Source organism: Capsicum annuum, chromosome 3 (genome assembly GCF_002878395.1).
Source record: "Capsicum annuum cultivar UCD-10X-F1 chromosome 3, UCD10Xv1.1, whole genome shotgun sequence".
Lineage (NCBI taxonomy): Eukaryota > Viridiplantae > Streptophyta > Magnoliopsida > Solanales > Solanaceae > Capsicum > Capsicum annuum.
This window is the reverse complement of record NC_061113.1, coordinates 240854761-240866200: the sequence shown is the minus strand read 5'-3', so window position 1 is coordinate 240866200 and position 11440 is coordinate 240854761. Positions and strand designations below refer to the sequence as shown.

At 36.3% G+C, this 11440-nt stretch overlaps 1 protein-coding gene across 2 annotated transcripts; it reads left to right on the top strand.

The window, feature by feature from the left end:
• Window positions 1-7292: 7292 nt before the first annotated feature.
• Window positions 7293-9935, top strand: LOC124897125. 2 transcript variants are annotated; one of them, XM_047409616.1, is made up of 4 exons: window positions 7293-7452; window positions 8729-8944; window positions 9025-9168; window positions 9263-9935. In XM_047409616.1, exons 2-4 carry the CDS (start codon window positions 8930-8932, stop codon window positions 9386-9388), a joined length of 285 nt encoding a protein of 94 aa, XP_047265572.1. In that variant the 5' UTR covers window positions 7293-7452; window positions 8729-8929; the 3' UTR covers window positions 9389-9935. The 2 variants fall into 2 exon arrangements, with proteins under 2 accessions (XP_047265572.1, XP_047265571.1); XM_047409615.1 differs by having other exon boundaries at window positions 7293-8944; window positions 9263-9910.
• Window positions 9936-11440: the final 1505 nt, after the last annotated feature.

The following is an 11440-nucleotide window of genomic DNA, read 5'->3' as shown; positions in this document are numbered from 1 at the left end:
TGAAAACCAAAAATCATCAAAGAAGAGATAGAAAACAGCTTATCATGCATACATATCTACATGCTAAAAGTCAAGTGAATAGAAATAGATCTATCAGCATCACATGTGAAGAGGATCAGTGCAAGAGCAAGTCAAATAATGAACAGATACGCAAGCTCTTACTACATATCCCTCTGAGGCACTGACAGAAACAAACAAACAAACAACATACCCAGTTTTTCCCTTTTCAGTCTTTAAGTATGTTGTTCAGTATCTAGTTCAGTTTATAACACTAGAGAAACAAGTAGTTTAAGAGCTACCACAATGTAAAAAAATTACAAGAGTGTGTTGTTCAGTGTCTAGTTCAGTTCATAACACTAGAGAAACAAGTAGTTTAAGAGCTACCACAATGTAAAAAAATTACAAGCATACTTGTAGCTATTGTCAACATAGTACACTCAACTAGATACTCACAATAGGCATAGCATAAGCTACAAGTATGTTTGTAATTTGTTTACTCAGCTCTTGCCATTCTAAATCAACAAAACAGCAGTAAATTAACAGACCCATAAATTAAACCCAAACTCAACTTTATCACTCAAATCAAATATTCAAAAAAAAAGAATCAAAGCTATTTTCAAAACAAATCAATAACAGCTACAGAAAAATCCCTAAAAATCAGTAACATCTAACTCGACCAACTACCACAGGTTTTTTTGAAAGAAGAAAAAAGAAAAGGTTGACAACTTACTGATAATGAATGCAGAAATTCCTTGGAAGAATACTTTAGTTACAGCTACAACAAAATCCCTAAAAATCCCAGAGTTACAGCAAAATCTCCAAAATTCATCTCCTTCCGATCTCACATAGATCGTACATATCCTTTCATGGAGTTATGCGGATCAAAGCCAACCTTCCCTAAATCAAAGCTAAGCTCAGTATTGGCTATGCGAAAACAAACATAAATCTACAACAGAGTTGCGCAAACAAAAGCACAAAAATAATCTTTTTTACAACAAAAATCATACCTTTTTTCTTCCACAGAGTTACGCAGAGGAATCCTTGTATCTCCTATAGAGTTGCGCAGTAAACTAAGCGATTAGGAAAATCTCAATTTAGGATTTTTTAGCGTCCATAGAAATTGTTTAAGCTTAACATAGGCTTTTGTTAAAGTGTTAATTTGTTTAGGCTTCAGATAGGGTTTTGTTAAAGTATGTTTTTGTTTTGGCGGACTTAACAAAATATAGCATGAAAAAATGGAGGAAATAAAATAAGTGTTGCAATAGCCTTTTTTATTTATCTATTGCAACGCTTAATATCAAAAGTGATGGTTATAGTGTTAAATTATAGCTAATAGAACAATTATTTTTGGCGACGCTTAAAAGCGTTGCAATAGACCATATTGTAATGCTTTTACAACCGTCGCCAAAAAGTCCGTTGCTATAGGCCCAATTTTTGGTAGTGGCAAAAGCTTCCAAATCCTCTGTGTCTTGAAAGACTTCCTCTAAACCTACTTCAAAGGCTTCCTCCTCTTCAAAACCCTCCCCCAATGTCAAATTTTCCCCATCCTGAGTTTCTTCCAAATTGTCTACCCGTTAAAAGAAACAGGTAAGGAAATATGTTCTTTCTGACTAATCAAACTCTGACTTCCATCTGGACACTACTGCTGAAGTGGATCCCAATTTTGAGGTTCCTGAATCATCCTCTCATCAAGATACTCCTGAGGCTCATCTTCTTCACTTTTAAAATCTCAAATTAGCTAGAAGGAGAGTAGTTAATGGATCTGGGGGTATTGCTATGCAGACTTTATTGGAAAAATTAGAGTTTCAGGGATGGTCTCATATCTTTCTACAGGGAGACCTTTAGCAAAGATTTGTTCGACCTAAAGTGTATGAGTGTTATACGAATGGGGTGGGTATTGGTGAGTTGTTTTCTACTACAGTTAGAAAGGTTACACTAAACCTTTACATTGCTGATATTGCTAGGATTCTGCATATTCCTTATGAGGGGTGGGGTCACTATGTCAAAGGCAGTTGGCCACCTCTTGATAATATTGCCTCAACTCTTGACATATATAGAAATTTCTTTGGGAATCCCCACTTGGTCAATCATAGAAGAGTGTTTAAGAGGGAGATGTCTCCTCTTCACCAACTGTACTTTGATGTAGTGCATAAGATGATTCTTCCTAGGAAGGAAAAGTGGACTGTGGCTAGATTTTTCGATCTCACTCTCATGGAATATTAGATACTGAAGTAAGAATTGATCTGCCTCGACTCGTACTAAAGCATATGCAAAGGGTTCTACTCAAGAAAGTAAATGGACATGCTCTACCTTATCAATTCTGGCTCACCCTCATATTTGAGGACCTTGGTGTTTCTGTTCAAGTGTGGTTTTCACAGACTACTAAGGATATCATAGGGCATGTGAACCATATGATGCTACATGTTTTCACGAGGAGTGCTGATAATTTGATGCAAAAATTGAGAAATTCATTGGCTGGAAAACAAGCTGAAGTGGAAGTTGCTCAGGCAGCTTTGGAGGCTGCACAGGCTTCTCATTAAGAAGAAAAAAAGATCCTATATGCTCAAATTGCTTCCCTTAATTCCTTGTTGGAAAAAGAGAGATCTGAAAATGCAAATGTTATTAGAAAACTTACCTCTCTTATTTCCTCCTCTTCTTCTACTTAGCCTCTTGACTGATATCTTAAGCCTATCTCCTTTAGCTCCTTTCCCTAATAGCTTGTTCTCTCTTAGTTTAATTTTTGGTATATGTAGTCATCTCTGCTAATGAATGAAATGGGCAATGAAATGGGCTTAGTTGTTTTACTATTTTCTGCTCCTGTTTTCTCATATTGCATTTATGTTCTTTTATTCTAAATTTTGATTGTCTTAGTGATAGCCTCAATGGCCATGAATTATTAGACGTTTTTCACTTGTTGACCAGCTTTTTGATGATGTAAAAAGGGAGAAGAGTAGGCTATGCAATGCTTATAACTCAATTGGACTAACCTGTTTCATTCTGTGTTATTCTTTTATTCAAATTGCTTATTGAGTATGTCAGGGGTCTGTGACGTTATGCTGCTATGTTTGTCATCATCAAAAAGGGAGAATTTGTTAAGTCATGTGGAGTTTTAATGATAATACATATGAATGAAACATGTTGTGAAAGCTGATCCATTTAATTGTACTAAGAAAAGCTGCAGGTAAGACTGTTGATAAGATGATATTGTGCATAGACAGGAGTGGATAAGCAAGAATATTCAGGAACCTTCTAAAAAACTTATCACTTTAGTAAAGTGGAAGAAAAATGCAATACTCAGAAGTTGAGTTGATCTAAAAGTCCAACAATGAGAAGAGTTCTGCAAGGATAAAGGATAAAGCAAAAGAGTCCTATTCAACCAGGGAAGGAGAAACGGCTACAACAAGGAGTGAAGTTACTTGATAGAGTTGAAAGAAGAAAGAAGCATAAATCAACTAGGACTCCATCACAGGTGAATTATAAGTGTGCATATATACAACAAAGCACGATCAAGTAACTTACTCAATGCACTGAAAAGAAAATCAACAATCAGCAAAACAGTTCTCATACTTGAAGAAGAACTTGGTTCCTTACCTAAGTCGTAGACTGTGTGTAGTAGGTAGGTTCTTTGTAATGAGTCATTGTTCTAGTCTCAGTGATCTATAAACTGAGTTAGGAGTTGTGTCTTCAAGTTAGGGAACTCGAAGACTTGGGAACACTTATCTTGGGAAGATTTGTGTTTTTGTAGTGATAGGAGTTAGAAGTTTTAATTCCTAGTTTACAAGAAGTTTTCCAACTTTGTTGATTGTTGAGGCTCAAGTATTATAGTGAAGTTGGGGTTAAATCCTGTAGAGGTACAGGTCGTGGTTTTTTACACCTTTCTTGAGCCGGGTGTTTTCCACGTAAAAATACTGTGTTCAGCTTTTACTTCTGTGAACCACGTTTACTTACCTGTTCCACTGATAGACAATTAGTAGGACTCGTACTCAAACATGATATTAATGAAAATGTCTGAAAAAGAAAGATTTTGATAGACAAACTAAGGTGCCAAACTGACATGAACCCTGCATGATTGATTTCATGGGAAGAAGAAGAACAACTGGCCAGATTTTTGTCTTGAAGTTGAATGTCTCAGGCCAATACGGAGAATTGGACATGTCACATGGCAAATTGCCTTGTGCAAGGACTTTAAAAATCCACTTTCAGATGGAAGCTACAAACGTGAAAATTGGGATCTGGAATTGAAGGAATAGTCATGAGACCTAGCTAATCATGACCTTCTCTATTATATATTCCTGTTTATTCCAGTAGTAGCAACATGGTTGAGGCCATGGCAGCCGAGTTTGGCGTAAAATGATGCGATCAATTCGGACATATCAAATTCTACTCTAGAACTCGAGTCTATGGCCTTACTTAGCATGCTCAACAACAACGGGGTGACCAATATGAAGCTCATACCGATGATAGACTCTATCAACAATATCAAATGCAAGTTCAACACTGCTATAGGGAAGAAAATCAAGTTGCATACTTCTTAGCAAAACTAGCTTCCAACTCAAACCAAATTCGCATCACTCGCTCTTACAACAATCTTTCGAGACAAACTAGAGAAGCTTTCTTGCTAGATAAATGACAATTGTCAAGCATTAGGTGCAAATATGATAGAGCTAATTTTTTTGTAAGTTCGTTTGATTTTTGTTTCATCATCTCCACTAACAGATGATTTTGTAAGCCTTCTGATCTTTTGTAAAAAGTCAGTATAGAAGAAATTCAACATACTCTTGTAGAAAAAAGTAGAAACTGAGTGCAAGACCGAATGGGACACAAGCTAAGGAGATAATGAGGTTAATAAAGATAAATCTACTGATTTAGTTTTTAAGAAATACTAATAAAATAGGCCGCACACCAGCAAAGCCTAGACTAGGCTAAGCATCAGGGATAAGCCAACTACGAAGCAGCGAAATGCTGTTTATCTTGTCCATAATGCTATCTTCTTTGTAGTCATAAATTACCAAATCCTGATAACGCCAATCGGAATCAGTGTCATAACAACACGGCCGGTTATCAGCAAAGTAAATAGAACTTGGCCTCAATTCAGGAAATTCTGTAGTTGATAGAGTAAAACCCCCATAGCCGCCGTTAAGGAAGATTGCAAGATTGCCAATGCTATTCTTTTTCAAGGGTTGAAGCTTCACAAGATGATCGTCTATGAAAACAGCCTTGAAAATACCAAAAGTTGTAGTCTTGTTGTTGGGAAGGAGATCAGGTTCATCATAAGCGTGGCGCGTAACAACAAAAAGCTCCTCGCTTTGGTGGTCGTACACCAAGTAATCCTTTCTCTCTGGCCGTCTTCCGAGTGTTGACTTAACCTTATCCCTCTTATAAATAGGAAAGGGCTCACCACCCAAGACATCAGTCTGATGCTCCTCAAAGTGAAACCTCTTAATTGGATCGTTATGAAGATCCCAAGCTTCGATTTTGCTACTACAGTCGCTGAGTGCGTAAAATAGTTTCTTTCCACTGTGGTAAACAATCTGACCGCATGTTGTAGAGGGCGAATCGAGGAGAGTCCAGCAGTTGGGATCATCTCTTATTCTGCAGAAGGCGACTTCAGTATCGCGGCCGTAAGTGACCACCGCTATGCAGTCATCGTCCATAGGAGATGATGAGAGAACAACATCTGAGATGACTCTTTCAGAAAATATTTTTGGGGAAATGGGACGCAGGTGAGGGCCGAAAACTGACATATAGCTTTCAACCAAACCAGATTGGCTGTTCCGATTGACGCCCTTAACAGTGGGAAGGGTTTCAATGGATGGAAGGATGATTTTTTGGCTAGAGAGTGGGTTAAATAGAAATACTTGACAGTCTTTTTTTTCCGTATATAAGCCATCCATCCCTGACACGCTGATCCCAAACAACGGGAATCAGCATCAGGAGGTGGATCACTTTCGACTACAACTTCTTTCACATCCTTTTCCAACAGCCTGTAGAATTTATAGACATTGCTCTTCTTCTGAGTTCTGATAATCCGGAGGCGGCTGCAACAACCAAGGTACTCTTCTTCTTTCTGTAGGAATAGGAAGAGTAGTAGTCGAATAAGTCGAAGACAAAATTGGTAACGCATAGCAATTCTTTGAGAAGCGAAAACCAATTGAATGAATTCTTCGACAAGTATTAGCAATAGCTAAGAATGACAAATTAGATTCGCAATTGCCAAAGATATTATTCACTGCCAATGAAAAAGTGGCCATGCTTTAATGAGAGATAATTAAAAAAATTCAAATTACTTTAGCCTTGTCTATACAGTACTCCTAATAATTAACTGTTATTATAGTTCAAACATAATACTTTCTCCGTTTCACAATAAGTTAATTGTTGGGAGCATTTATTGGTGTTTCAAAATAAGTGAATCATTAAATTTTTTTTCAAATTTATCCTTATGATTTGACAACCAATTAACTTTTGAAATGGTATTTCAAGGTCAACTTTTTCCTTTTTTTTGGGTAAAAATAGAAAGTTATGTTAATTTTATGTTTTTAATATTTTGTTAATCTATGCGTCAAAATCCAATAATTCATTTATTATGAAACGGAGAGAATATAAAATTGATCACAGTATGTAACTTGCACGGGAAGAAGGACTTCCTTCGTTTTAGGGCGGTGTCCCCAGTATAAAGGACTCAAATGACTTGTGCACAACCTAAAAATAAATGAGGATTAATTATGTCGGCTTCAATTATATGCAGAAAATGACCGAGGTTTAAAGTCATCGATAGGCATTTAAATTTGCTGCCAAAATTCACTTAGACATCTAAACTAAGGTCTGTTCCTATCAGACCCTTAAATCCCCCACATTTGATTCCAATTGGACATTTTTTTTCGCTATTCTCATCAGCTTGTTCGCGCGTGTCTCCAAACGCAGTTGATGTGGAAAGTTGTCCACGTAAAACTCTCCACGTGGATAAACTAAATCCACATGTACTTATTACATTTTAAATGAAAAAGAAATCATTTTGGCCGTTTTTCTCTCTCCCTGTTAATTCTCTCTCAGATAACCCTAAAATTAACCCTAATTTAACGAAAATTCCACTCAAATCGAAGAAGAAATTTGGGAATTTTCCACAGATCTTCCTCGTGTAAGTGTTATTATGATTTATATTTGTTAAATTTTGTTGAATTTTAGCATATTTCAGTTTTTAGGGTTTTGAAATTTCACTGTTAAGGCTGTGATTTTGGGAATATTTCGTCTCTTTCTTAATATGCATTAAAAGTTGTAGCTTTTAACTTATTGGTGTGTACTTTGAGTATATTCCGTTAACTAACTTTGAATTCTTACCCTTTTGTTGCAGGTGACGTAACAAATGGAGATAATATTCACAAAATTTCACCATGGGGGATCTTTTTTCAACAAGGGTATCCCTACATATGCTGCAAGTTGTGTACCAGAGCTAAGGTATATTGACAAGGACCACTTTTGCATGCTGGAATTGTTATTTTATACTAAAGAATTAGGGTATGACACTATTAGGGGGTTTTATTATCAAGATGCAGTAACTAAGCAGTTCAACTTGGTGAAGAGTGACAGACATCTCGTTGAACTAGTTAAAGACTTAAAACATGAGGACTCTATTGATTTTTATGTCTATCATGTTTCAGATGAACCAATTCTTGACCCTGATGGTCCCACTGATTTTTTTACCTGCACCTGATATTATTGAGTGTGCAGACCTAAAAAGAGAAAGTGTTGGTGTTGATGATAGTGCTAACATAGAGAGGAAATCTACTGGAGTAGAGGAAGTGAGGGAGGCTGATATAGAAGATTTTAACCTAGAAGATATTGAGATAGAGAATGTTAACTTAGGTAAAGAGAGGGAGACTTATGTAGAAGATGTTGGTGTAGAAAAAGGTGATGAGGCTAATATAGAAGATATCCATGTAGAAGATGTTAACCTAGAAGATTTTGGTGTAGAAGGAGGTGATGAGGCTGATGTACAAGATATTCATGTAGAAGATGTTAATAGGCTAGCAAATAAGTTGTCAGATTACTTGAGTAGTGATTCAGATCTTGGAGATATTCCTTCAGAAGATGGCTCAGATGTTGATGAGGAGTTGAGGGCATTTAGACAAGAAAGAATAAAAAACAAAGCCAACAATAAACAAAGAAATCAAAAAGCAAGAAAAAAGGTTGTTGAAACTGAACAAGTACCTGTGAGAGTTGCTGGTTGTGTAGATAGAGACTTTGGGGATATTGGTAAAAATAAGGCTAGCAAATATTCTGAAAAGTTGGGTGGAGATGAGGAATATCTTGATAGTTTTGATTGTTGGAGTGAAGATGGTAAAGATATAGATGTGGATGCTGTTAGAAGAGTAGATCTACCTAGATGAAGAAGAAGTAAGAAAACTAGGTATGATGAAAATTGTGAGTATTTTATGTTTGAGCTTGGGATGATTTTTGAGGGTGTAAAACAGTTTAGAAAAGCCGATGCAGATTATGCTGTAGAGTATAGAAGGCAGTTATAGTTAAAACCTAACGAAAAAATAGAATAAGGGCGATGTACATTGCAGCCAATTGCAACTAGTTGCTGTTTGCTTTTACTGATTGGGATTCGGGTGATTTTATTGTGAAGAACTATAACCTTATTCACAAGTGTATACCTCTAAACAAGAACAAGATGTGTGATTCAAAGCTGATTGCTAGAAACCTTTCTTAAGTCTTATAGTCATTTCAGGCAACCAATTACCAACATGAGAATGTGGCCGGAAACCCCAAACCCATCAATTGAACCTCCAAAACCAAGAAAGATGCCAGGAAGACCTGGCAAGAACAGAAGAAAGAGTAAGGATGAGCCAAAAAAGTGGGGCAAACTCTCAAAAAAAAAGGTGTCAAGATCACCTGTTCAAGGTGTAAGCAAGTTGGCCATAACAAGACTATGTGTGCCAAAATGGTAAGCCTTAAATGAATTTTCATAATACTTTGTAAAGTTAACACATTTCTTAACTTTTTATATTTATGTTTGTATGTTAGAATGGTATGGGAAACAGTAATAGTAGTCAACCTAGCACTCAGCCTTCAGCTTCATGGAATCCACCACCACCACAATCAAGTTCTATTTGTAGTGACACCAATGCAATGGCAAGAGATACCTCCACTCAAAGTCAGATAGCAAGAGTAAGTTATATATGTTCTGCTACCTTAATATTCCCCTCCTTCTTAATATTATTATTAAAAACTGTTGAAAATCTTGTGTTGCATTTATTCACAGTCAAGCTACGCCTTTCATTCATATGCAACTACACAATCCAATCAATCAGGATCTATTTGTGCTGACACAGCTGTTGTGCCAAGACCACCTCAAAGAAAGGTGTCAAGTGCTGCTGGTAGAGGTTAATGTGCTGCTGGTAGAGGTAAATAGGGTTCTGGTAGGGGTCAATGTGGTGCTGATAGAGGAGGTGGTTCTGGTAGGGGTTAATGTGGTGTTAACGGGGGAGGTGATTCTGGTAGGGGTCAATGTAGTGTTGATAGGGGAGGTGGTTCTAGTCGGGTTCAATGTGGTGTTGATAGGGGAGGTGGTTCTGGTCGGGGTCAATGTGGTGCTGATAGGGGAGGTGGTTCTGGTAGGGTTCAATATGGTGTTGAGAGGCGGGTGGTTCTGATAGAGGTCAAGGAGGGATTGGTAAAGGATTGGCAAGAAAAATAGCCAATGCAAAAGGCACCCCATTTGAAAGTGGAAGAAATACTTTTTCTAGTCAAGTACCACCTTTGCCAACCAACAAGAGGCCATACAATGCTACCTCATTTGCTGCTGCTACTGCATACAAAAGGCCTGCAACTGGTTTTGGTGTTTACTCTGATCCAATAACTGAAACCCAAGTGTACAATGTATTTCTCTATGTCTCATTATTTATCTATAACAATGTTTTCATTCAAGTTTTCAATGTTCATTGTCTTACAATTATTTCTAATTTTGCATCCTGGTACATCAACTGAGAGGGTTCTTTCTGAGGGTATAAATTTAAAGAGTACCTCACCAACCAATATAGATATTGGTTTTAAACCTAGTAGCCTAAAATGGAATGGAAAAGATGCAGTCACCAATACACAATTGCAACAATGAAAGCAAATAAGAGAAAAAAAGTGGATGCAGCCAAGTCTTCTTCATCAGTTGGATCTTCAAAGAAGTAGTTCATTTAGAAATGATTTGTACTGTAATTAGGGTTAATGACTTTGAACAAATTGTTTTACTAGTTTTTGAACAACTTTTTCTTAGGCAGCAATTAATGATTTTGGTGTATGCTGCAGTTGAACACTATTATGCTCAATGTTGAGCTTTATTTGAACACCTTGATTACTGTATGCAGTTTTAGCTCAATTTTGAGTTGTATAAATATGATATCCAGCTGCTTGCACTTTTAGTTCAATCTTGAGCTATTTTAATAAGATGGATGTGATGCTTCTAATATAGTTCATTTTTATCAATACCTTCAGTAGTTACAAATAGGCTATATGGTTAAGTAGCTACACAACTAGACACAAAGTAGCCAATTGACAATAAGATTGTATATAAAACATGTGGATTCATTTAAATAACTACTACAAACTAATACTACTACATACTAACCAAACAACTACAACAAACTACTACTACTACTACAAACTAACCAAGCAACTACAACAAACTACTACTACAAACTAACCAAGCAACTACAACAAACTACTACTACAAACTACAAACTAGCCAAGCAACTACAACAAACTACTACTACTACAAACTAACCATTACAAATCCATTACAAACTAAACTAACCAAACAACTACAACAAACTAACCATTACACCATAGTAAAGAACCACTTTACAGTAAGAACAATGAGAAGAAGTAGAACAAGTCTATTCAATTTGAGCTTAGCACATTCCCTTTCAAGTTTAACTTTTTTGAGTTTTTGCCTCAATGAAATCAACTTCTCTTCACCATCTTTCAATTTCTCACACAAAGTGTCCCTCTCTTGTTCAACATCTTTGAGCTTTTGCTTCAATCGATCACTCGAATTTTCACCACCTTTGCACTTTATCATTAAGCTCGATTCTACCTCAGGATATTGATGCACAAAAATTGAAGGTTTTGAATCAATTCATCTAAAGTACCCACATCCACCATTTTCCTAAAATGCAAAAACTGAAGAATAATTAAAAAATTATCAAAAAATAAAATTAAAATCTGTCAAAATGATACAAATATTTGGAACTTTACATCCAAAAAACTACGACCAGGATTTGATGAAGTTCTTAATGGACAAAATTCGTAACAATAACACAAATCGGGAACCTCAATGTTAACGGAATTCCGACAATCTCATGGAAAATGAAAAAAAAATTGATTTAAGAGAAATTATGATATAAATTTGATAGTGAGATGAGAGAAGTTGAGAGGAAAATCAGCTATG